The following is a 27,719-nucleotide window of genomic DNA, read 5'->3' on the forward strand; positions in this document are numbered from 1 at the left end:
ACCTCCCTTAGGACTGAAAGTTCTATTATTCAGTGCAGACTCACAGCAAACAAATTTTATGTGACAGACTGAACTAGCCGATGGCAGATAAGATAGATCACTGAATGATTCTATGAGCAACTCAATCTGCCTGCCTGCTTTGCCTGATTTTGGGTAAAAGTTGCTTTTTTTAATAAAAAAAATCAATATTTACATACAAGGTGTGTTGTGAGTTAATTTTGTGAGTTTGCTTGCTAGCAAATTTTATGTGACAGACTTAGCTAGCCCATGGCAGATAGATCTCTGAATGAATCTGTGATTCTGTGAGCAACTCAATCTGCCTGCCTGCTTTGCCTGATTTTGGGTAAAAGTTGCTCTTTTGTTATAAAAAATGCAATATTTATATAAATATTTATATTTACATACAAGCCATGCCCAGCCAGTCACATGACCAAGCCACACCCACAAATTAGGCCATGCCCACAGAACTGGTTAGTGGTCCCTGGGATCTAAAATTATGAGTTTGGTGGTCCCTGAGGTCCAAAAGGTTGGCGACCCCTGATCTAAGCAATCTAAATAGAAAGATCATTGGGACCTATCCCACAAGATGCAGTTCAATGAGCAACGATGATTAGGGGACTGGATACTAAAACACATGAAGAACAGTTACAAGATCTGGTCATGGCTAGTCTGGTGACGAGAAGGAACAGGGGAGACATGATAGCAGTGTTCCGATATTTGAGGGGCTGCCACAAAGAAGAGGAGGGGTCAATTTATTTTCCAAAGTACCAGAGGGCTGGACAAGAAACAATGGATGGAAACTAATCAAGGAAAGAAGCAACCTGGAATTAAGGAAAAAATTCCTAACAGTGAGGACAATTAACCAGTGGAACAGCTTGCCACCAGAACTTGTAGGTGCTTCGTCACTGGAGGTTTTTAAGAAGAGACTGGGCAGTCACTTGTCTGAAATGGTATAGGATCTCCTGCTTGAGCAGGGGGCTGGACTAGAAGACCTCAAAGGTCCCTTCGAGCTCTATTCGGATCCTAAATGATTCTAAAGTTCCCTTTTCCCAATCCCTTAAGCAGCTGTGCACAAAAAAAAAAAAGAAGGCACAAACAGCTTTGGATGGGCTAAGGTGACCCAGGTAAATGCAGTTTATCTTTTATAAATGGCGGGGGGGGGGGGAATGAACACTTGCTTGAAACACATGGAAATAGAACCAGGAGGAACCGTGAAAGTATTTGATTCAGTGATATTTTTGTGCATTATCTGAATCGCAAAGGTAGGGGAACTCACTTTCATGGCTAAAATCCGTTTTATGTGTTGCCTTCAGAGACATCTGCAGGAGGGGGTAAAAAAATGTCAAGAGAGCAACCATGACCACAGAAATTCCATCTTGACATATATTTTTTTTAATAGCCTCCTTTGAATACCTCTGATGCTCTTTTATGTGATCTGGCTATTTTTCAAGTATGAAAATGCAGCAGCAATGGATACAAGAGTTCATTTTTCCTTCAAACTTAGCTCAATACCGAATGATTTTACTAAAAAAAGTGCAGCCTGCAGCGATTTGGGAAAGAAGACTTTCCTGTTACAGAGACAAGACAACGATTTACTGCTCTCTGAAGAATCTTGGATTAAGCTGGGAAGCCTCATAACTAAATCGGCTCATGTGAAGCAAGAGGTCCTTTTCAATGATCTAGCACAACAGCTCCTTCTGCTTAGAAATACTGAAGTTAACAACGAATGAATATCAATGTACCTGAAGTTATTAATCATCTCTCTTTACTGAACTGTAACTCTTAGGAAAGATTTAAGAAAGCTAAAAACTCTTAGTGGAGGCCACTAAAAAAAAATTAAACAAAGCCTGAAATGGAAAAAGAGAGAAGCTTGTTGTATAGGTATATGAGCCGTTGGTGGAGCAGTGGTTAGAATACATGATTGCAGGCTAACTCTGCCCATTGTCAGAAGTTCAATCCTGACTGGCTCAGCCTTCCATCCTACCGAGATCAGTAAAACAGGACCCAGACTGTTGAGGGCAATACGCTGACTCTGTAAACCCCTTGAGAGGGCAGTTAAGCACTATGGAGTGTATATAAGTGCTACTGCTACATGTAAGTTTTTCAGAATTATTTGTACTTAGTATTTCAGACACCTTCCTGTATGAACAGAGACCTCATTTAAAGGTTTCTATTGGAGACAACGCACACCTGAGGCTCACAGCATAAATCATTCTCCACACCATCAAGAACTTTCAAAAAAGATTTTGTATTATAAATATAGTCTTTTTTTTCAGAAAGCCCCTCCATTGGAACATAAGATTTGGTATTGTTGGTAAGGGAAGTATGCATTTTCTTATACATATGGTTTCATACAAATTCAGACTTGGTAGATAAGGCACAGTGCTCTATGTTTAAGTTAGAACTGATCTTGTCTCCATGCCTTCATGGGGTAAAATTGTTCTTCCTTACAGAATAAAAGCAGCAGTACATTTAAAATTACAATCTTGAGTCTCAGTGAAATTTAAAAAGACGAGCTGTACTTAGACACACACAAAAAAGTCATTTTCTGCAACCTGTCTTCACACAGTGTCCTCCGGCATATGTAGACAAAGCACAGCTGCAGTCTTTTAGATGTGGACAGTTACTGGCTCATTTCTTGGAATTAGCTCAATTTATTTGTGAGGGATAAGGGGAAAAAAACGATACTGGGCAGGAGAATTTGTTTCTGAAGTTTTTTGGCACTTGGTAAAACCAGACAATTTGGAGCGAAGGCCTAGAAGCACAAATGGCTAGGTGTAGAAATTTTGAAGTCAATCTGGTTTACGAGCCCTTAACCCAGTTCTGCAGAAAAGTTCAGGCATTCAAAACCAAAGAAACAAGTAGAAGTGATATATAATATCTTACCATCCAAGCAAAGCACTTGTCAGATGAGAAGTTCATATATCCATTCTGCTTCCTTCACAATCTTGGTGTCTCTATAGAACTGTTTTAGCCATGGCATCATACAGTTGTTAGAAATGAAATAAATCACTCAATAAAAATGTTTAAATGGGTATATCTGCAAAATATGTATGTGTATATATTTTGTCCATAGATAAAATATTTGTCCATAGATGATTGGCACTGGAGACAAAAGTTGGAGAGGGATATTAGTGTAAACTATCAGTGTTAATCAAGGCAATGAGAAAGGGAAAATAATTTGGACCAAAACAATAAAAAGGGGACTGGTATCATTCAAACTCTGATAAGGCACACCGTCTTCGAAACTCTTGCCCACGTTCATGGATCCATTTATTGGAGACTATAAAAGAAGAAGAAAAGGAGGTATTTGTTAGCTCATAAAATGTCCATCCGGTTTTCCCTTCAAAAGCTCAAGACAGTGTACACAGCATTTGTTCCAGCAACCATCAAAAGGGTAGGTTGGGCTGAAAGACAATGACAGAAGCTAGTGAGATTTCTTGGACGAGGGTGAAGATGAGCCTATTTCTCCCCCAGTTCTCAACCAAAACATAACCATCTCACCACACCGGTAATTCAACTTGGTTATATTTAATGATTAATCTACCTATAGAAGTGTCATATAAATTGCATCGTATAGGTCAGTGGTGGCTAACCTTTTGGGGCTTCTGTGCCAAAAATTGTGTGCACAATCCCCTCACACCGCCCCTCCCCTTACCTGCATTGTGCCTCACAGCTGATTTTCGAATAGGCCCGTTTATTCACTTTCTGTAATACTGGAAGTAACAAAACAGGCCTATTATTTGGGCCTGCAGAGGCTTTTTACAAAGGCTGAAAATCAGCTGTGGGGCAGGCGCGTGCAGAGTGAGGTAAGTTTGCCTGCGTCTCACATGCCGGTACAAATGGTTCTGCATGCCACCTGTGGCAGGGGTGCCATAGGTTCGCTATACAGATATAGGTAATCCTTGACTTATGACCACAACTGAGCCCAAAATTTCCATTGTTAAGCAAGACAGATGTTATGAGTTTTGCCTCATTTTACGACCTTTCTTGCTACAGTTGTGAAGTGAATCAGTGCAGTTGTAAATTTAGTAATATGGTTTAAAGTGAATCTGGCTTCCATCATTGCTTTGCTTGTCAGAAGGTGGCAAAAGCTGGTGCACGTGACCCTGGGACACCACAACCGTCATAAATATGAATCAGCTGCCATATATGACCATAGGGATGCTGCAACACTCATAAATGTAGAAAATGTTCATGTCATGAGTCGCTTTTCTTCCAGCGCCCCTGTAACTTGTAGGTTGAAGACTACCTGTACTTATTATTGGGAGAGGAGAATTAGAGTGCTGTGCTTTTTTAAAAAGAGTTTGTTTTATAGCAAAAACAAAGACAAACAAATAAAACCATCTTTCTGTTCAACGGTGTGTCGGTTGGGTACATATATCTTGTGCACACAATAATATTATCATACATTTCTTACTTGTTTATATTTATAACCACTCTAATCAATATTTTATATCACATTTATCAATTGTTGTATTATCATTAACATTATAGCTATTGCCTTTCAAAAATATATTTCATCTTTACTTAAATTATATTCATTTTCTTACTCAAGTCTAATTCAATCAATTATGATATATTACACAGTAAAGAATATAATTTAAAGTATGTAACTATTATTACATATTTCAACTTCTTACTCTTCTGTCTAGCCATTCATAGAATAAATTCCAAATTTTATAATAATCTTTTTAAAAAAATAAGAGTGCTGTGCTTGAACCATGTCTGTCAGGCCTGAGCCCAAAGACAACACAAGATCCAATCAAGTTCAATCCTGTATTTGCTTACAACTACCCTGTTTCCCCAAAAATACGACCTACCCCGAAAGTCTTAGCTTGATTTTTACACGTGCACCCAATATAAGCCCTACTCCCAAAATAAGCCTTAATTAAGATTCCACCCACTCCAGAGTGCACTGGTAAAAATCAAGCTAGGGTGGGGATTGGGGGTGGTGTAGCTGCTCTAATACTTACCTTTGGACAGCTGTAGCCAGGTCTCACACACCCCCGATACCTGCCCCGCTGGCCCATTTCTTCTGCAGCCGGCAAGGCTTTCCGGAAGGCCTCTGTAACTGATAACAAAGCTCCCAATCAATCCGGAGCTCTGTGATCGGCTGCAGAGGCTTTCAGGAAAGCTTTGCTAGCTGCAGAAGAAGAAATTCCTGAAGGCCTCGGACAGCGAAAAGGAGGACGGGGGCGACAAGTGAGGTTAGTCGGTGGTTGACATCCCCCCAAAATAAGACCTGGTGCCTTTTCTGGGTGGCCAAAAAAAAAAAAAAAGACAGGGTCTTATTTTCGGGGAAACAGCGTAATAGACAGAATCTTGTCAAGCAAAAGTGCTATCCTTTTACTACCTAAGAGATTCCAGGATATGGCTATCCTGAACCTCTTCCTCCTTCTCCCACCAGCTCAGGTCTGCACTGTCTCTTAATCCAGGCCTTTCTGTGGGAATTCTCCTCACTGCTGTTTTAGATGCATATTCCATCACAATACCTAAGTGTCAAACCATTTTTCAAGTTAGAAACAGGTTCTGGTTTTGGACCCGAACTTCACATAGATCACCACTAGGACTAAGAGGTACTTAGCATCAGAGGGATCATTAAGTCATTTTCCACCCCCAACCCATTTCTACATAGCCCGTGTCGTACATTGATTAAACAACTTCTCTTCGCTGTTTGCAATGGGAGAAAGTAAAAATATATACAAAAAACATTCAACTGTGTTTCCATTCTGATTCCACACTCTTCCTAAAAAAGTTTAATAATTCCTTCTACATGAGACATTTCAAGCATGTTCCACACATGATTTAAAAGGAGACTATTAAAATCTTATCTTTCAAATTTCATACATACCCCATTTGTTACCGACTAATACTGGACATGCGGCGTGCCGGGTGCTGTAGTCTCCTTCACCGCTTGGGAAAAGATTGTACCAAAATACTGCTGTCCCCTGGTAAAACACAAAGTAACAGCAACTGATTTGTGGGCTAACTTTTGAAAAATGCCATATTAAAGAGGGAATACAGAATGTAAATATTCACCAAGTGCCTGACAGGATGTGGCAAAGCACTCCCCATCACCCCTGCTTTGGTTTCTAATATTTCTCAAATGCTACCATTTCAGAGGGTGGGTAAGATATAGATAGCTGTTACAACTGCTTCCTATTCTGGCAACCCAAACTATTGATACAGCCTAAAATGGAATCAGAAGAAGACATAAAGAATTCTTTGAATCAGTGTATGGTAAGAGAACAAAATGGCAAGCAGTGTGATGACCCGTAGTCTCTCAAAATAACCCAAAACCCAAAACATACATTAAAGTCCGATAAGGCCTTCAACTTAACTTCACTGTTTTATTAGGCACAGTTTAAAGTCACAAAAGTAAATAATGAGGCAAAAAGAAAACCAAAACAAACTGCATTGACGAGAGTTCCCAAGCAAGCCAAGATAACTAATCATAAACTCCAGGAAAATAACCGAGGAGAGTCCATGGGAAGAACGCCAGCAAAGATAAACCTCTTAGCTTTGACTCCAGCAATTCTAACTGTGTAGTTACAAACTTATATACATAGCTCCCAGCTGCAAGCCACGAGGATGACCATGGTAATCTCCTCTTGAGTAGACCTCGCTTTTCCCTGATCCTCTCCTCCCTGCGTGACCTAGGATGGATAGGGGATGGGCCTAGATCCTCCTCTGACTGTCAGCCGGCCTCTGCCCTTCCCCAGCCTCCTCCACCACCTCTGGAGCCATACTCCCACTCCCTGTTGGCTGTTCCTCCCTCCTCTTCCTCAGAGTCAGTCTCCAACAGAGGCATGACAGGCAGGGAGGGAGGGAGGGAGAGACGGCCTGGACTTGTCCTATCTTTCCTTTAAAAGTGTTACTTCCAAAACCCAACTCTTACCTTTCTGCCAGCAAAAATGAAAAGATACTAATACTTTTATGAGGTACATGGAGAGAATGGTCAGAGATGGTCACTTTACACGTACACCTTATGCTTACCTTCTTTGGCCAAACGCTGGCTCCGACTTCAGGGAATACCGTTGCTCCTCCTGCCGCCACATCACTCATCTGAAAAGGAGAAAAAGTGGCTATCTATTCACAACTCTCTTTGAACCATAACTGAAAAGGAATCCCAGAGATTCCATCAATGAACTGATAAAACAAGGTAAAATTTTGATGGCACCAAAAATTATTTATGCTAATTGAAAGAAAGCAATAATCAAAGATGGTAAAAGGCTGCAAGAATTCTTTATTTGGCAAAATAGTACATATAGCTCAGTAATACAGAGGTACATATATGCTGATCGTATGAATGCTGATGAAACTATATTGTTAGGTTACGGACAAGGGAAAAGTTTTTGGGATTGTGGTGGAAAACTGAGAGAAAAAAATTGCCCTGTGGATATTTGCTGTGAAAAAAAGACAAATTCCATGTTGGGAAAATCAGGAGGAAAAGAATGAGAAAATAAAGCTACCAACATCATCATGTTTTCTTAAAGCTTAACCTGATTTGGTACATTTTGTGCTTTTTGTGCTTGCCATAAAAATATTGTAGTCCTTAAAAAAGGGGCAGAAAGTAATAAAATAATTAATCTGAAGCCAACATCATAACAAGGAGAAACTCCATCCAGAGTACACTGGGGTAAGACAGGTGGCCAATAAATTGAATAAATAATTTAAAAAAAAGTGAACACAGATGAACATAAGGGGGATGACAGTGGTAAAGAAAGCCAATCGAGAGAGATATTCCCCCATTTTCTCACATCTACAACTGAGATCTCCCAGTGAAGGCGAACAATGGGAAATTTAGGACAGGATAAAAGAAATGTGTATGACCGCTTCTTATGAATGCCTCCAATAACAGTGCCTGCCCTATGGAACACCTTGCCCCCACCCAACCCCAAGGCAAGATCTGCTCCATGCTTCTGACCTTCCCTAAGGACCCGAAGACCTGCCTCTGCCAATTGGTTTGGGGGCCCAATGGGAGTGCTGGAAGTGGTTGATGGATTAAGAGAAGACCCCCCTACCTCCCCCCTCCCATGCATCTTGCTCCCTTCCTCCCCATCTTTTTACTTTAATCTTTACTGTTATGGAAGATATTTGTTCTTCTTGGTTTCACTGGCTTTCATTGTTGTGAGTCGGCTCGAAGTGAGATGGACAGCAAACAAATCTTATGATTTTCAATATTTACTTGAAGGGAAAAGAAAAATACAGGAGGACGAGGAAATCTTTTGCTCGTGGCTCCTTGATGGGTTTCCCGGAAGCATTTGGCTGGGCACCATGGTAACAGAATAATGGCTTAATTGGCAGCACAATAGTGAAGTAAAAACTTTCCACACTGAAAGTTCTAAATCTTCAATTAAAAGTCACAACTGAAGTACTGTACTATGGGAAGCTGGTTGGTCTGTTCGACAGACTTCAGAGAAGCGCTATCATTTATAGGTGACAATCTTCAATTGAATGCACCAATTCCCTGACTTAGGATATGTCCATCGGCATAGTCTGGAACACACAGCACTGGATGGGACAACCTTTGATTTGATCAAGCACACCTATTATGTTCTTACTGGATATTTATGATAAGGGATATCTAGCTATGGATACCAATGAAAAATTGGTTCATTCCATTAACCTATAAAAACATAACTCATGAGGTACAATACAGAATGTTTCTCCCAAACTGCTGTGTGTAATACAAAACACTTGACCTTCTATGGTGCCATAACATAAATCAGAACAATACAACACTCCCCACCAAACTCAGTATTCTTCAGCAACTGATATTTTCTCTCCCACTGGGACAAATTCCTTGACTGCATTATAAGTGCGGACATCTTGTCTTACTTACGTAGAATAGCCACGTAGCAATTCTATTGCCTGTACCCAGTTCTTTAAAGGCATCTGGTTCATCTTTCTGTGTTCAAAGACATAGATGGTATTAGGAGTAAAAAAACAACAGCACACAGAGAAAACATTTTTAAACATAATTCTTATTGGAATGTCTGAAAAGCAAGGAAGGGTTTTCTCCTTGAAGTTAAAATTGTTTTATTCAGATAATAACTCTTTTGAATACCTGGGTTACATAGTTAGCCCACAACATTTTTAAGACACAAAGCATGGTTTTGTTATTCCATCACTTTATATACAAGGGGAAATCTGCAGCTTGTTGAAGTTCAACAAGAGAGTTTTCTTGTTGAAAACTCTCTTCTTTTGGGAATAGATAAGAGAGCCTATGTTCATGAAATTGATCAGGACCTTTTTTGGAAACCCACCCAAACAATGCCAAGATACGTAATAATATCCTACGCATTTATGTTGTCTTTGTAACAGGTCACTGCAATGCAATGGTTCACTTTTTTGCAATTAAAATTCCAGCCATTTTGAGCCAACGCTTTATGAATGCCTGGAACACATCATGGATGATCTTCCACCAGATATTATATGCAGGGGTGGGATATGACCGGTGTAACTACCGGTTCGGTGATTTTACATTTTGCACAAACATTTTGCATGTGCATGTATATCATCGTCAGCCAGCTGCCTGGACTGCTGAGCAGTGCTGTGCGCAGGTGCACAGCAGTTGAAAAAGCACTTTTCCTTGCTTTGTCAACTGCAGCTGTGTTGTGCAAAACAGCTGTGGTTGAAAAACAGCTGTGGTTGAAAAAAAGTCAGGTAAGAGCCGGGCGGGCCAAAACAGTAAACATAGAACCGGTTCTATGTATGCTCTTTGTCTGCTGCTCTTCAGAACTACTGGTTCCACAGAGGTAGACAGAACCGGTAGAATCCCACCCCTGGTTATATCTTATTTTTCCTATTTTACAAGATCCGATGTATTTTGGAGAATCCATTATGCAATTGCCTTTAATCTTCTGTTTTGTGCGATTTGCCAAACTTGACTGGATGTACAGTCGCACTTGAAAGATTACTGGTGATATAAAGTCTACTTAAGGTACTACGATTCCAATACCACAGCCATTACTAATTAGAGTCTTCTTTAAAGCACACGGGTTTTCCAAATAGCCCACAAAGAAACAATCATCAGTTAAACAGAGCAGACATATGCAAATCTCTTTATACCCAGCTTCCAGTGTGCTACAGTACCTACAAAACAAACTCTCCTACATCTAAAAATAATTTTAAAAAGTCCAGACAAGAAGGGATTGTATGCTGTCCACTAGCTGCAATTCATGTCAGCCAAATAGCTAAATTATACTTGACAGCTTAACCATGTTCTGCCAATACAAACAGAATGTCTTTCATCCTAGAATTACAAGATAAACCTTTTCGTGCTGGTAAACTTAATTACTTTCATATGCAGATGTTTAAAATAGTTTTAAAAATTGCGGTGCTTCTTCCATACTATTAAGTACTGCAATAGTTTCTTTCCTATGCTCAATTTAAACAGGAGATTTTATCTTTAAATGGCTAGGAACAAACTATAATCATAAATCAAGGACTCCAGTCATCCCATGGAGGTTTGTTTGACACCTGTGCTCTGATATTTTTTAAACCATGTATGTACAGTATAATTATCTATTTTTTAAAAAATCTTAATTGTCTCAGAAGTTGTAGAAACTGGGATATCATTTGATTCATGATGTTTCTGCTGCTACTGTATTGCATTTATCTTCTAATTATTTAGCACTGATTTTACACTTCATGATTTTCTTTCTTATAAATCACTATTTTATTGTAAGTAGCCCTGACAAGGCCCATTAGTGGCTGGAATAAAAACATCATTAAATAAATAAAATGTTAAACTGAAATATGTTGGCCATTATGTAGCACAGTAGAATTTATAACACAACACTATAGAAGTTCACAGGTACACTGCAAAAATATTAGGACAGAAATTAAAGTTATGCATGAATACAGGTTAATACATTGTTGATTTTGAGAAACACATCAGAGGATTTTAAGCAATAGGGTGAATCAAAGTTTGATCTTGTGTTAAGGCAAGAATTTTTAAATTACTGTCGGACAGGAGAAAAAATGTTAATTGAAAATGTTACTATACACCAATGCTCTGTACATCACCATTTGAATTTATCCATATCTTTGATTAAAAGGTAGTTCATTAAGAAAAAAAATAAACAGGCATTAAAATGCAGATATACTCAATTTCAAAATCATTTTATTACTATTTTTTTGATCAGCACAACACTTAAACCAGGGATACAAACTGTCATTATTTTAATGAGCTAAATTTGAAAAATGAATATAGTTAAAAGCAAAAGCTATTGCTTTGTCTATGTGCTGCTGATATAATATAAAGTTGCTTTATTCCCTATGAGTCAGCAACCTTTCTCTATAAAGCACATTCTATGAAGTGACACTTTTAAGGCTTTCCTTAAGAATTCACTGCAACTATCTTTTTATTGTTCAAATGGTGATTTAAGAAGCTTTATCGATTCAGACGGATTAGACCACTCAAAAGCCCAAATTTAATACAGATATAAGGCACTTTGGACAGGGTCCCAAAAGCCTAAAATCCGCAAACTTTTCCTTCACCCATCATTTTACTTGCCCGAGCAAAGTCATAGTGAGGCTCATATTGTCCTCCCACTCCATAATTTGCTACCTGGAAAAAAAAAAGAAACACAGGACATATGAAGAATCCCAAAGGCGAAGAAAGACTTACCCTTCCGAAATCAAAATGAGGCTCGTACTGGCCTCCTACTCCGTAATTGGCTACCTACAGTAGAAGAAGCACAAACACCCAGTGAAAGATCTAAGATGGGATTTTATACGTTTGCTTCATTTCTAACGTGAAATCCGGCTGAAAGACAGTAAAACAACTTGACTTCAGAGTCAGCAAGTCTGCTTAAAGCAGGGGTGTCAAACTCAAGGCCCACAGGCCGCATCCGGGCTGCGATGTGGTCGGATCTGGCCCGCGGAGGCTGTCGTGGAAAATGTATCTGGCCCGCATGGCTTCGGCCTGGTCTATCCAATGTGAAGAGGAAACAGGGCAGCAGTTTGGGGAGTGGCATCAAGCTGGCTCCACTAACCCAGTTGGCAACATCCACCCAATCGGCCATGCCTGCCCGGCGCCCCGAGGTCAACCACAGCCCTGATGCGGCCCTCAATGAAATTAAATTTGACACCCCTGTCCTAAAGGGATATACTGGTAGTCCTAAACTTACGACCACAATTGAGCCCCAAATTTCCATTGCTAAGCCATACAGCTATTAAGTGAGTTTTGCCCCATTTTGCAACCTTTCTTGGCTTAGTTGTTAAATGAATCACTGCACTTAAGTTAGTAACATGATTGTTCAATGACTCTGACTTCCCCATTGACTTTGCTTGTCAAAAGGTCGCAAAAGGGGATCAATGACTCTGGGACATTGCAACAGTCATAAGTATAGGCCAGTTGCCAAGCATATGTGACCATGAGGATGGTGCAATGGTTGTAAGTGTGACAAAGGGACATAGGTCACTTTTTTCAGTGCTGTTTCAACTTTGAATGATCACTAAACAAATGTAAGTTGAGGACTACCTGTGTAGGCAATTGCAAAAAACTAAAGCAGGAACTATTGCAGACTTGCAAATAACACTTAATGCATGAAGTGTTATTGAACATATCTGAACATATTATTTCAGTGGCCCTCCCAAACGCAAAGGTCAAGTATTGGAATGCGTAATATGGAAGATTTTGTTTTTATGCTTTCAATTTCATTCAACATAAAGTGAAAGTTTATCTACTTTGTTCATTTTATGTCAGATAATTTTAATGTTTTCAAAGTTTTATGCCGCAATGTAAGAGATAGATAGATAGATTCTGAACTGGGTTTGATTATATATTTAAGAGTTGGGCATCAACTACATTCTCTATTTTAAAAAATGGAAAAAAAATCAGAAGGAAAGTTTGGGAACTGAATATAATTAACTTGGGTTACTTTGCTTTCTTTTTCCTCTAAGAAAAAACTAAACTAAATAAATTGACGTATAACCATAGGTTCTAGCAGTTTAACTGTGATGAATATCATATAGACAACGCCAATAAAATACAAGACTAGAGCTGCATCACAATGAAGACAAGATCCTCAACTTACAAAAATGCGGAGATTTGGCATATACCTCTTTGTTTTTCAATCCTTCTTGGGTCCATGCTAACCTGGTCAGTCACATACTTTTTTTTTTTTTACAAACTCACCTGGAGCTCCTCAGCTGTGGAAACATCCAACCCTGTTAGATCCTGTATCCTTTTATTTATACGTGCCACTACAGGGTTTTCATATCCGGATAGCCAGGCACTAAAAATGGAATTATAGTATTATTCATGAACAATAAGATTTGAGTATTAATTTTCATGACCAATCACAAACTAATTTTAATTGTGCAAAGTAGGCTATAAAACTTAACCTAAAAGTAATTTACAAGAAATATTTTTAAGTCCACACATTATTTCCACATGGAATTCAGACTTGTCTAGCTAGAGCACCATCCATGATTAATTAAAAAAAAATCTGCTGAGTCAAACTTCAGATAGTATAATGTCTACGACATTGCAACAGGATTTTATAGTCCTTTAGGGACAGTATATTCTGTGAGGAATGTATTATTTTCTGCATTGGATTTTTGGGGTTATATAAGTGAAGTAAATAAGTGAACACAGGACCTCTTATGTTGTGTGTGTCAGAAAAAATACTGGATCACTGCTTTAGACCCATGTAATTTCTTCATCATTAACTATAATTGAAAGAGGGGGGAATATTATTCAAATATTCATTTATCCAATTATTGTCAGAATGCTATGAAGCAAACTTTAATACAAGAAGTATTAATTTAAATGGAAAAAAATGACATCTATATAGACTTCAAACTGGAAAAATCAGTGAAAAGTCCGCTTTTCTTCCTGATGAACTGTAAACTTTTCTGATGAAAGTGAGTTTTTTTCCCCTCCAAAGGAAGTGTTTTAGTCTGAAATGTTTGGTTTGTGGCCACTTTTTTCCATGCTAGATTGGAGTTCTTTCAGATTATGTTTTTTATTTATTATTATTCCACTGATAGCACTTCTCCAGCAACTAGGAACTGACCAAAAAAAATTCTTTCCAGATAGGAATCATCCTGGCTAGATGTGTGCTTGCCCATCGCTATTAAAAGCAGTAAATGTGATGGCGATGCTTGTGATCTTATATCTGGTAATTTAATACCACCAATGATCAGTGTACAGGAACTCCTCAATTTACGACCACAATTGAGCCCAAAACTTATGTTGCTAAGTGAGAAATTTGTTAAGTGATTTTTGTCCCATTCTATGGCTTTTCTTGCCGCATTTCTTTAAGTGAATCACTGCAATTGTTAAATTAGTCACACACTTATTAAGTGAATCTGGCTTCCCCATTGACTTTGCTTGTCAGAGTGTCGTAAAAAGGGGATCACAGGAGTCCAGGACATTGCAAACATCATAAATGCAAGTCAGTTAGTCAAGAATCAGAATGCTAGTCACATGACTATGAAGATGTTGCAACGGTCATAAGTATAAGTCACATTTTTTGGTGCCATTGTAACTTCAAACTGTCATTAAATGTTGTAAGTCGCTGACTACCTGTATTCTGGGGCGCACATTTCAAAAGAGACTGAATGAGCCAAAGCTGCAAGAGAACCCAGGATTACTTTTAAAAATCATCAATGACCACTGAAGGGTTCGAGAAATCCTACACATTCTGGGGGATTGGAAGGATGAAGTTATGCATATTTACTCCAGCAGATTTGCTACCTTCCTTTCTACAGGAACACAACAAATCCCTAACCAAGAGCAGCAGATCGTGAACCAACAGAGATTACAGAATCTTCAAGAGTGTGGAGGAAATACTGTTGAACATTTGCCAGATATAGAATGATTTTTTTAAAAAAAATACTCAGTTAATGCACTTGTTAGTATATTGCTGGCATACTGTTAGTGTTGCGTATCATTAGTATATGAATCAAAGCAGACCAAAAAAAGAAAAAAAAAAGATTTTCCTGCCTCAAAACAAGATGAAATTACATCAAGCATTATCAGGAAGAGTTATCTCCTAAAGAGGGAAATTAAGTTTACAGCAGCGAAGGTTTTAAAAGCAATGAATATGTAGTACATTCCATATTTAACTAATGAACAACTACATGTAGCTGGCAGTTCAATACCTCCTAGCAACCAAACTAAAATAATAATAATGTTTTCTCACACTTCTTCTTACAGAGAACAAAATAAAGGTTGTTCCGTTGAAAGAGTAATTCTATACTGTTGGGCTTTAGCAACCTACAATTTGTCTATCCGCAATGTATCCTCAGAAGTGACTCTGATTGATTTAGATAGGATTTGCTCTCAGTACATTTGTACAAGAGTGTAATTTCAATGTGTGGCCCTGACACAACGGAATGCAGCAATAAGTCAAGCAGAGTCAAATAAGTCAAAGCTTTCTAAATCCCTCTGGGATTGCTTTGTCTACTAACTAGCTTTTAGACCCATATTCCTCATTCTTGGCAGTTTTAAGGTGGGTGGACTTCAATTCTCAGAATTCCTCAGAATTAAAGACTCACTTTAAAGTGCCGGTTATTATATTCAAAAACTGCTATATAACTGGATCATTTCTTAAAGCAGGGATGTCAAACTCGCGGCCTGAGGGTTGGATGCCTCACATGCTGGCCATGCTCACCCGTGGTTTAGCGAAGAGGGAAAAAGTCATATATGTCATGTGACACGGTGACGCCGCAAGTTAGACATCCCTGTCTTAAAGTGTTTTTTGTTTGTTTATTTATTTTGTCTGTTTGCCACCCAACTCACCAAGAGATGATTTATCCCATATAAACCTTTACATGCTTCCTATATGCATGTGAAAGCAGTTCTGATTTCAGTCCTGTTTTCATCAGTATCTGGATGTGCTTTCAACACATTCTTGATTAAGTTCGTTAAAAAGGAAGCCTGCCTCTTACTAGATTGTTACTCAATACTGCTTTGATCTACATTATCCCAGAAATTATGAGGTTCTCTTGCAGGCCAACTTAAATATCATTTTGGCTAAAAAGAAAGCAAAGAATTAGTTAATACTTAAATTTATTGCATTGCTTCACTGTAGTAGTATATGTCACCTTCCTTCCCATCTTACTGTTATTGTAACATGTACTTTTCATTTTACAGTACTGAACCTTACAGTTTAGTCTTCAATGGCTCTCTTATTTTGATTTTAATTCATCAATTTTATATCCATTTCTTTGTCAGGGAACTTGAAATCTCAACACATTTCATTTTTGTTCAAAGTATTCCAAGGTAAAATTATTTGTATTGTCTGTACAATACAATTTACTCTTCAAAAAGTAAAGCTAGCTAAATACTGTTGTGGAGTTACAAATATGAATATTACATCTGAAATTTTTTTAATTCAAAGGCCAATCTAAATAGTTACCACAGTGGGGGTGGTTGACTGAGTAACAACAGATCCCACCTTACCCCAACCTGCCCCCCCCCATATAATTAGATTTTAAATTTTCATGATTTATTTATGTTTTAATGTAGATAGATGATAGCTAACATACAGACTGTATGACTGTAAGATCCCCAGAATTACCCTGTGGTATGATGGGTGGCCAATAATTTATAAATAAACAAACAAATGTGTTTCCGAAGTTATTACTATTTCAAATGAACAAGCATTCATCAGATATGTACACCTTTCTCTGTCACTGCAATAATAAAGGTTGATTTTTTTTTACTTTTTTCAAGATTCCACAATTCTACTGACAATGTACTAAATCTCCTGTTGTAAGAGAGGATCTTATAAAATACTTCAGTCATATTATTTTAAAGTATTCTCTCCTGTGATGAAAAAAAATGTTTTTACTTAAAGTAGGAATTTTGACAGAGAAGAAAGTGGGTTTCATAGAAGTATACACCCTTAACGGCATTTCGCAGAGGGTTGGGCTAAACTGACCAAATTATTTTAGTACAGCACTTGGCTTGACTCAAAATCCTGGGCCAGTTTGTACTATCTGCCTGCCACATACTTCAGAATGAACAGAAGTCCTGTCATTAAAAAGAGTATACTGTAGTATGAAAAGTATTAACTAGGAAAAAGTTACTGGAATGCCTGGACAGGGAAAATAGTCTTCTCTTTAAAATACAAGGAGTTATTTTGGTTCCTGAAACCAGGCCATAGCCTGTTTGAAACCAGGCCACAGGAGAGATAGGCAAGCGGGCGTGCATGAAGTTCCATTGGTGCGATCAGAGGGCGCTTGAGCTCACAGGTCCATTTACGTGAATGGAGCTTCGTGTTCGAGTACCCTCTGCTGGCACATGAAGGTCCATTACCACCCACACACTCTACTGCCACTCACACGCCCCCCCCCCAAAGCTGGAAAGGTTGGGTGCCACTGTCCTAGTGGAGGCTTTTTAAAAAAATCAAGGAACTGTTCTGACATCCTTGTTAGTTTTGCCAATGCTGCTTGTGCTTTGGAAAATTTGAGCTTTCAACATATAGAATAGAAAAACAGAGCTGGAAGGGGTCTTGAAGGTTTTCTAGTTCAACCCCCTGCTTAGACAGGAAATCCTATATAGCATTTCAGACAAATGGTTATCCAATCTCAACTTAAAAACTTCCAGTGTTGGAGCATTCACAACTTCTGGAGGCAAGTAGTTCCACTGATTAATTGTTTTCACTGTCAGGAAATTTTTCCTCAGTTCTAGATTGCTTTTGTCCTTGATTGATTTCTACTCATTGCTTCTTGTCCTGCTCTCAGGTGCTTTGGAGAATAGCTTGACTCCCTCTTCTTTGTGGCAACCCCTTAGATATTGGAAGACTGCTATCGTGTCACCTTCTAGTCCTTCTTTTCATTAAATTAGACATACCCAATTCCAGAAACCGTTCTTTATATGTGTTAGCCTCCAGTCCCCTAATCATCTTTGTTGCTCTTCTCTGCACTCTTTCTAGAGTCTCAACATCTTTTTTACATCATGGCGATATAGGTGTAAATTTTCTTACTCTATGTAGTATTTCACAAAATGACATCAAAAATATCCCCAGTGAAGCTTAAAAATAAAAACAACCACGAAGCAATATAAAACATCACACTCCACATTCAGCAGCTTATTAAAATACTTTTTTGTAAATATTCTGTGATTGTATTTTTTTAAAGGCAGCTGAAGAGCATGTACGGTATATTTTGTGTGTTCTCTATTTAAAAATAGGTGCTGAACTAGGAATTTCAAACTACCATTACCACTTGCGGCCTCCTGCTTGTTATCTGCTTAAGAAGTCTTAAAATTAAGATAGATATTGAGACTCCATGGGAAAAAGCAAACAGATGGTAGGAAGTACTGTAGTCTCCCTAGTACAGGCACCAGGTTAGGAAATTCACACAGATTGTGGAAATAATTCAATGTGCTAGTTTTTATTAGGATCATGCAGAGAAGTAGTACCCAGAATGCACCAACTGGTTTAAAAAGCACTAAACCACACTGAGTTCAATGAGTGAAGGACATGCTTTATCAACTTAATTTGGGTTAGCACATACATCTCAAGGTGTCCTTTTTAAAAAAAAACATTCCAAACTTTCAATGCCATAAGTGTTAGCAATCTGTTTTAAGGCTGTGTCTATTGATCAGGAAAACCCGTCCCAACCTTTGACACCAACCCCCAATTGAAAAATCCCGCAGTAGTTCAGACGTACCCGTCTCCTCTTACCTCTTAGAGACTCTGTAATGTGCTGTAGTCAATTTCCCAGTCTGAGGGTCATGCACAGTAGCTCGGCTCAGCTACAAAAAATAAAAAAAGAGAAAGGACAAGGGCTTACTCTAGAAGCAAGCATCTGGGCAAGCCGTAGGCAATTGGGAGGGTTCCGATTGGTCAAGTTAGAATGTAATGCTCAGATCAGCAGGAACGCTTAAAGGATTGCAGTATCTGCTGTATTACTCTGCCCCAATTTAATTCAATTGGTTTAATCAAATTTTGTTAGGTTGTCCTTTCACTTTTTCTTCCCCAAATGGAAAGCTTATACAAGCCACTTGTATCTGCCAAGTTTCACAGAGAACTTCTCCGGAACCCAGAAGTTAAAGGCTCTTCACCTTTTCTACTGCTTCCACTTATTCTTTCTTTGAAAAAATATGTATTCATAGGTTACATGCTTAAACTGTATCAAAGTTAGGGTGTTCCAACAACTAACAGCTGTATTTATAGGGCACACTATAAATATTCGGAAATGTTCTGTCATCACAAAGAAAAAAAGTGGGATTAAAAAAAAGCGGGGTATGCATTAAAGTGAAATAAATAAATGGAATAAATTAACAAAATTAAAAAAGTTTCTGAATGAAACACAACACTTCACTTCGCCTCTACAACAACATCTGGTAGGAACCACTTTTAAGACCTGGATTTTAGCCAGAGAGGTTGGAAATTCCCAGTGTAAGAGACATGTTGGAATTCCACACAGGAGTGAAATCCAATTATTTTAAAATTTTAAAATTATTCTAATTGTGTGTAAACAAGTGGGAATTCCCCATTTTCAGCAGTCATATATGGAACAATGAATAAATAACAATGATTTAAGAGGAATTCGTGAAAGCAAGTAGGGTATTTTGAGACTCAAACATACCTAAAACTATTCTAAACTCCACTTAACAGCATATGTGGCTTCAATAAAGCCAAGCGGAAATTAATCATAGGGCATATTAGTGTTACAATAGACACATATGGAAACAGTGCATATTTCAATATAAAGAATCAATTTGTAGCCTTGTCAAGACAAGCTTGATTTTTGTATATAGGAAGCAAAAAACTATGCATATTACTAAATAAATAATTGTGCATGCCCACACTATCATGAAAAACATAATTCCAAAACAAAAAGAAGCTAGACTTTTTGGAGGAAACTTTCAAACCGCAAGGCAGAATCCAACATGAAACCTCTTTATCAGTTACACCAAGCATCAAATATTCAAAATATACTTTAAATAAGCAAATAAGGACAAAACTTCTGGCTACAAGAAGCATCTGAGAAACTCAGCAGTAACAAAGTGTTAAAAGTCTCTGTGAATAGCACAAATGACCAGAAAAGTTTTAAACCAACTTTTTTCTTCTTCTTCTGGTCACTCTTCTACACAAATGAGTACTACAGAAGGTCTCGTCACAAGGACCGAAGGTATGGCAAGTAAAGTCTTACCTTTTGCTAATTCTGTAATGTGCAGTCTCCAAGACTCCCGTTACGGGGTTTGAAATGGTGGCCCGCCTCAGCTGTGAAGCGAACCAATCAGAACAGTCGCATTACAAGGTACATATTTGCATCACATTTATGTGACCATTCAGAATCCGGGGGCAGAACCCCAATTTCAGTAGGGTTCTTTTCCATTAAGGAACAAAAACCACCACCACCACCGAACAAGAAACATGGAACACGAAACAAGTTAAGAATGTCAAAAATAATAATATTAAGTGCAATACTGAATTTTTTTGCCATACCAATGCAGGGGTGGGATTCTACCGGTTCGGCCTGGTTCAAGCAAACCGGTAGCTCTGAGGATCAGCTGGGAGTAAAGAGTTTGGTTTGCTCTGATGATCAGCTGTTGGGGCCATCTGCCCACCTGGGCTCTAGGCTGTGCTTTATATCCTATTTTTCAAGTTCAACTAATTCGCGCGGCACAACGGATTGCCGTGTGTTAGCTGTTTAACATACAGGGATTGCTGGAGAAGGTCAGTAGCAAATGCTTTGCACGTGCGCAAAGCATGTGCTCACCGAACCAGTTGTTACACCGGTTGAATCGCACCCCTGTACTACTGCTATATTTTTGTAGTGTACTAGAAGAAAACAATCTAGGCTCCTTTTGAAGCCACAAGTGTTATATTATCATTCTAAACTGGGAAAGTGTTAAGAGTGCATGTGAGCATCCTACGCGTTACTTACCTTCCTGGTGCTCCTAAAATAAAAGGAAGGATTATTGGGAAAAGTTAACTAGATTAAAACACTTTGAACCCTCAGAGTGGCATTGCCGAAGCCAGCACAGACACAAAACTATTTACAGGTAGTCCTTGACTTACAACCACAATTGAGCCGAAAATTTCTGTTGCTTAGCAAGGTATTTGTTAAGTGAATTTTGTCCCATGTTATAACCTTTCTTGCCACAGTTGTTAAGTAATAGGGTTGTTAATGTGAATCTGGCTTCCCAATTGACTTTGCTTGTCAGAAGGTCACAAAAAGTGATCACATGACCTCAGGACACTGCAATTGTCATAAATATGAGCCAGTTGCCAAGTGTCCAAATTTTGATTGTGCAACCATGGGGATGCTGCAACAGTCTTAAGTGTGAAAAACAACCTTAACTTTGAACAATCACTAAACAAATGGCTGTAAGTTGAGGACTACCTGTAGTAGCATGAACAAAAAGAAAGAAACATCAGAAGCTGATTGCTGAAGAAAGGCAATCTTTGGATTTAGTTATAAAAGAATTCCTATTTAATAAAGGTGATAAGCAGAAAAACTTTAATCTCAACTTTTCAATTAAGAACTATAAATCCAAGCTTCCTTAAACTTTTACTAAATTGGAATCTCTTTTTGAAAAAATGCCTTGATACAGAATGGATCAATCAGACATAACATTCTAGTAACTTGCTGCATGATGCTTTAATCCTACAGAAATAAGACTATACACCACTGTACTGTACAGAAAGGATCAAGCACATAATTATCCATTGTTAGAATTATAGCTCAATCTACTATTAGAATTTGTCTTGACAAAGTGTAACAATGGTACTAAAATTTGTCAGTTCGCCTGCAGTAAAGAATTGTTCAGTTTTTCATTACTGTTTTTCACAACAAGCTCCCAAAACAGGGCAGGCCTACATTTTATTCGACATAATCGTTGGATAAGCAATAATGGTTCAAATATTGGAGCTATCTGTCAATCTATTCTGCTTGGGCCCAACCTGATAAGCAGAAGCTAGTTTGCTACTTCAGTAATAAAATGAAGATGCTATTAAGCCAAAGGACTGCAAGAGGATATTTAGCAAGGCTCAAGCAAGCTGTAATCAGGAAGCAAGCATTAGGGTGAGGAAGTTATTCCTTGGTGGTCTTGTTCAAAGAGTGTGGACAATTTAGATTCTTTACCCTTGGTTTTGCAAGCTCTTTGACTTTTTCTATTTCTTCGTCCGAGATAATGTTAAGAAAGCGAACAATCCGAGGGCGATCCCACTCATCTTCTTGTTTGACAGGTCCCAGGATGTAATACGGGTTCCTGTTCCCATCGAAATAACGGCAAAACAGCGCCTTTTCTCTTCTAGGAGTCTAAAGGTTTGAAATAAAGGGCAAGCATTAGTAACTCAATGCATTATTTTTCATCATCCACAAATATTCTCTTATGTTGGCATTGCACACAAGGGAGAACCCAAAGGTGCTTTTTCAAAAGGCGACTGGACTTTCTTTGCTTTATCCTTAAAGACGTTTGGCTTCTCATCCCAGAAGCTTCTTCAGTTTTGACTGAGTGGTAGGGAATGGAAGGGTTTATATTCCTTGCAGTCATCTGGCCATTAGCACTCTTTCTTATCTCTGCTCTTAGGGTCACCCAAATAGTGCAAATGGATGTGGAACCTTCTTGGAACTGCTGAAAGATCCTTCTGAAAAAGCACCTTTGGGAAAACCATGACTTGTATGATTGTGAACTTCCATAGACATCCCCCCCATGTTTCCCTAAAAAAAAAACCCCAGTCTTATTTGTTTCCCCCCCCCCCAAAAAAAATAAGCATTAGGGCTTATTTTGGGGGGAAAACACAAAACCAGGGTGGCCAACTTGGAAGATGGTGGGATGGAGTAAGCGGGCAGTCACGGGAGGCTCGTCTGTGTGTCTCTTGGCTTACTTGCAGCCTGTGCAACATGCGCCCGGATCACGTGTCTTCTCCCTGCCTCTGCCTGCTGCTTGGACAGATAATAAACTCACCTGCGCTATGCAGGCTATGGCTGCTGTCAGACACCATCGGCCCCCCATACCTTCGCTGCCTCCGGTGCTGGCCATACCATCCCCCACCTAGGATGATCTTAACTAGGGCTTATTTGGGGGGATGAGCTTATATTAGAAGCACAATAAAAATCAAGGTAGGTCTTATTTTCGGGGTAGGTCTTATTTTGGGGGAAAACACAGTACAAGGGAGAATGTACCATTTTAAGACCTTCACCACGGCATAGTTTTTCATACTTCTGTCTCTCGGGCAGATAATCTTTGGAAGGTCCTCTTTTCTGAGTCTTCACTTTTTTTCCAGTCTGCTCATCTGTGCTGGCCACAGATGCATTGGCTTCTTTTTCTTTTTCTTTAATCATGATGTATTCAAAGTATTTCAAATTTCCATTTGCTCTCTGATGCTCGGGATCTGTTGGAAAAGCAGACAGAGGACTGGTTAACTCCATGGAAGAAAGCTAATTTTTAAGTGATTTTGTCCTTTAGATGGAGTTCAGTTGTCGTGAAGTTTTGATGAAATCTGTATATGTCAGCATCTAACCCACTTATGTCAGCTGGAATGTATCTCTATCTTCATATATAAATACCCATGTCACAGAAGCAAATGGCACATAAAGCAATGGGGGGAAAATTAATGCTTCCTAAACACATTTGTAGTTACAGGGATTCCCGGCAACATTTTGTCCTTCACTCCACTGCATTAATTAGTTTGAAAAGCTTGTACATCCAAGTGGAAAATGTCTGAGGGGAAAAAAAAAAGTTAAAGCAGTGCAAACATGCTGAATACAAGAAATATTAACCTACCCAATTCAAGTAACCGTTTGGTGAGCATCATTGCTTTGTCCAAGTCCCCCTGCTGGTATATAGCATAACTTAAGTAATCTAGAACAGAAACTTTGTTGATCGAAGAAGAAACTTCTCCCGCATCCAACTGCTTCAGCGCTTGCTCCATCCACAATTCAGTATGGTAGTAGTCTGCTTCAGTATAGGCAATCTTTCCTAATTCAAAGCAATCTTCAGCAGTTAGAAATACCTTATGTTTCACTCCTATGGGAATAAGAACCAGCAACAGCTGTTAAAAACCCTTTGAAATCATGTGGTTTTGCATTTATGTTTTTTTTCCTGCAGCCACACTGTTTAATTCTTATGCCCTCATTGATAAAACTAGACAGATTACTAGTTATTTAACTGTGTTCTCAAATGAAACAAACAAAAAGTAAAAAAGTATGATATTTACAATATATAATTACTTATGAAGCACATCTAAATTATATTAAAGTAACCGAAATATCTTTACAATCCCCCAGGCATGTCACAATTTTTGAGCACCCCTAATGTTTGGAAATTGAAAGTTGTAAAAATTGACATGCCATTTCTCGATTTTTTTTTCTCGTTTTGAAGTGATTGCACTAAACTGGATATCAGATAACAGAGTTGGAAGGGACTTTACAGGTCATCTAGTCCAACCCCCTACCCAAGCGGGAGACCCTACACCATTTCTGACAAATGGCAGTCCAATCTCTTCTTGAAGGTCTCAAGTGATGGCGCTCCCACAACTTCCAAGGGCAAGCTGTTCCATTGTTTGATTGTTCTCACAGTCAGAAGTTTCTCCTTATTTCCAGATTAAATCTTTCCTTGTTCAGTTTCCATCCATTATTCCTTGTCTGGCCTTCAGGTGCCTTGGAGAATAGCTTGACCCCCTTCCTCTCTGTGGCAGCCCCTCAAATATTGGAAGACTGCTATCATGCCTCCCCTGGTCCTTCTCTTCACTTCATCATATAGCAGAGGTCTCCAACTGTGGCAACTTTAAGCCTGGCAGACTTCAACTCTCAGAATTCCCCAGCCAGGTTTGCTAGCTGGGGAATTCTGGGAGTTGAAGTCTGTCAGGCTTAAAGTTGCCGAGGTTGAAGACCCCTGTCATATAGTACACGTAGTTCTTGACTTACAACCCCAATTGAGCCCAAAGTTTTTGTTGGGAAGTGAAACATTTGTTAAGTGAATTTTGCCCCATTTTACGAGCTTTTGTGCCACAACCATTAAATGAATTGCTGCCGTCGTTAAAGTTAGTAACAGGGTTGTTCAGTGAATCTGGCTTCTCCATTGACTCTGCTTGTCAGAAGTTCACAAAAAGTGATCACATGACCCTGGGACATTGCAACCGTCATAAATACAAGTTGGTTGCTAAGCATCTGATTTTTGATCATGTGACTACATGGATGGTCATAAGTATGAAAAATGGTCATCAGTCACTTTTTCAAGGCCATTGTAACTTTGAACAATCTGTAGGTCAGCGGTGTCAAACTGGTGGCCTGCGAGCGGAAGCATCAAGTGCAGGCCACGTCCGCCCCAGCTCCGCAAAGGGGAAAACGTCACATGACAGCAACGTGATGCCACGGGTTTGACAATCGTGTTCTAGGTGAACTGTTGTAAGTCAAGGACTACCTAAATCTTCAGATATTATATTACATACAATTTTACATTTATGTTAATATTGTATTTTTCTAGTATGATATTCCTAAATATAATTCAGAGATACATCTATGGCTGAATGTTTAATTTGTTAAGTTTTTCAATGATTGGCAGATTTCTTTGCAGTGTTCTATGGTGTTTTTTTTAATTTCCTAAGTTCTAGCAGTACCAATAAAATAGTGACAGAGCCACTTAACTTTTTGAGAAAGAGAGGGGGAGACCTCTCACGCTGAATTTTTAATTCACAGGCTAAATCTGCCTTTTGTCTTGCAAGAGAAACTTAAAAAAAAAACAGATCAAAGGAAAGCAAATCCTGTTAAAGCAAATATGGTGGTGGTGGTGGAAATCACAAGTTTCAAATCACAGGAGAACCATTTGCACTTGATTCTGAATGTCATGGATCTAGTGGGAGAATAATCCTGAGACCAACAAAACTCAGGTGTGTGTTTTCCTCTGTTAGTTTCAGCTACCACCCCCAATACTTAACCTTTTCCAAAAATGATATGCTAAGAAATAAGAAATCTTGAAAAAAATCTTTAAGAGATTCAATCTCTTAAATGAACAATGCACGGGGATGTATTGCATTATGCACTGTTCTAAAAAAAAGATTAATATACAATGCAATTCCCAGCTTTACTTATTGATAGCAGCAAGACTAAGGTAAAAAAAAAAACAAAGATGCACAAAACAAAACTTCCGTATCATAAAAGGCCAACCAGAAATAACTAATACTAAAAGAATTAATGATACCTACGATAATAACCCGAATATATTTTAGTTTTTACACATTATGATGCACAGAGGTTTACTTAGTTATAGAAATTCAGAGGAGATCATTTGGTCCCATACATAAAAATTGTCTGTATGTTACCTGTAATTATTATTTCTAAGTAAAAGTGATTTTTTAATGCAGAAAGCATAATTATATATTTTCTTTTTTACTGTTATTCCTTTCTTCTCTTCCTCTTTCTACTTATTCTGCAATGAAAAATTTGAAACACACACACACACACACACACAGAAAAGTGTGTTTAAAATCAAAGCTTCTTAAAAGAAGAGAGAGAGAATAAACTACGAGGCTGTTTTGATCTTCCCTACAGCTAGAAATCACATATGAATGCGCCCTGTCCCTCTGAAACAAAACATTAGGGAAACATTTTGCTTCCCTAAAATGCCGGTATCTTACATACCTGGAAGGTTTCCCCTTGAGATCGTGTCAGTATCCAACTTATATGTATCTTGGAGTCGCAAGAGAGCTTTGCCAGCACCAGTCTGATCTTCATCATCAGGGAAAACCAGCCGTTGAACTGTCATGTTGGAAATAAACCCTAAAAATAATTTTAAAAGGGGATTCTTGAAGTAGATAAATGATTTTTATTATAGTCACAGACCAGCATTACAAATAAAAGCATTTAAAATAATGATAAAAATAAATAAAAAATAAAAACAGATTAGTGGTTATCAATGGGCAGTCAGCCTAATTTTGCATACAGTATAAAAATTTGGGTATATTCAGAGAAACTACATAGGACTGAACTGGCCACAGAACTGTACAGAGAAGAGATGTAATGTTTTCCTAGGTATTTTATCAGGTGAAGTGTTACAAAGTGGGTGTGTGAGTCCTTACAGAGCAGGGGTGTCAAACACAAGGCCTGCTGGCTGGATCCAGCCTGCAATGTGGTCAGATCTGGCCCGTGGAGCTGGTCTGGAAAGTGTAAGGGGTCGGCTTTGGCCTGGTCTACCCAATGCAAAGAGGAAACATCAGGCCAACATGGCTTCGGCCCAGTCTACCCATTGCAAAGAGGAAACATGCCAGCAGTTTGGAAAGTGGCGTCAAGCTGACCACACCCACCCAGTTGGCCACGCCCTCCACCCTGAGGTCAACCACAGCCCTGATGCGTCCCTCAATGAAATTGAATTTGATACCCCCGTTTTATAAGATTCACTATAGCAGACATGAGTTGTAGCTTCAATACTCCCTTGACTACAGGGGCACAATCTCAGCTCATATGGCTTTTTTCCCCCCTATGAACCTTTCAAAACTGCTGCAAGAATTGCATTATAGTTCCTCTGCATGGATCACAATTCCAAACCGATCTCAACCCGCCTTCCTTTTCTCCCCCCATCTTAGTCCATAATTTATCCTCCTCTTCTTCCTCTTAGCTGCTTCCAGACTGATGACTGGCTCATGAATGCTTTAGGCATGACTAAACCTGGATCCAGTCCCAGATTTTTTTGAGGGGAGGAGGGGATAATGTCACCATCTGCAGCCTTCTTGTTATAAATCACCTTCTTTTCGATAATGGAAGTGATATTAGTTTGTAAGAAAAATGGGTTA

General features: G+C 38.7%; 1 protein-coding gene across 6 annotated transcripts in view; it reads right to left on the reverse strand.

The window, feature by feature from the left end:
- Nucleotides 1-2,229: 2,229 nt before the first annotated feature.
- The window catches only part of P4HA1 (prolyl 4-hydroxylase subunit alpha 1), a 40,249-nt gene continuing 14,759 nt past the window's right edge, over nt 2,230-27,719 (reverse strand). The window contains exons 5-15 of one of the 6 annotated variants that reach the window (XM_026713466.2): nt 26,572-26,709; nt 23,717-23,959; nt 23,116-23,324; nt 22,072-22,248; nt 18,660-18,730; nt 13,154-13,253; nt 11,528-11,581; nt 8,849-8,914; nt 7,000-7,068; nt 5,855-5,951; nt 2,230-3,283 (exon numbers count right to left, since the gene is read on the reverse strand). In XM_026713466.2, the coding sequence (XP_026569251.1) occupies nt 3,213-3,283; nt 5,855-5,951; nt 7,000-7,068; nt 8,849-8,914; nt 11,528-11,581; nt 13,154-13,253; nt 18,660-18,730; nt 22,072-22,248; nt 23,116-23,324; nt 23,717-23,959; nt 26,572-26,709 (1,295 nt within the window). In that variant the 3' untranslated portion in view covers nt 2,230-3,212. Of the gene's footprint in view, nt 3,284-5,854; nt 5,952-6,999; nt 7,069-8,848; nt 8,915-11,523; nt 11,582-11,641; nt 11,696-13,153; nt 13,254-18,659; nt 18,731-20,133; nt 20,205-22,071; nt 22,249-23,115; nt 23,325-23,716; nt 23,960-26,571; nt 26,710-27,719 lie in introns of all 6 variants that reach the window. The other 5 variants (XM_087932342.1, XM_087932341.1, XM_026713469.2 and 2 more) reach the window with 5 other exon arrangements.

This window comes from Pseudonaja textilis, chromosome 4, assembly GCF_049901715.1.
Source record: "Pseudonaja textilis isolate UNSWEBS1 chromosome 4, rPseTex1.2, whole genome shotgun sequence".
Lineage (NCBI taxonomy): Eukaryota > Metazoa > Chordata > Lepidosauria > Squamata > Elapidae > Pseudonaja > Pseudonaja textilis.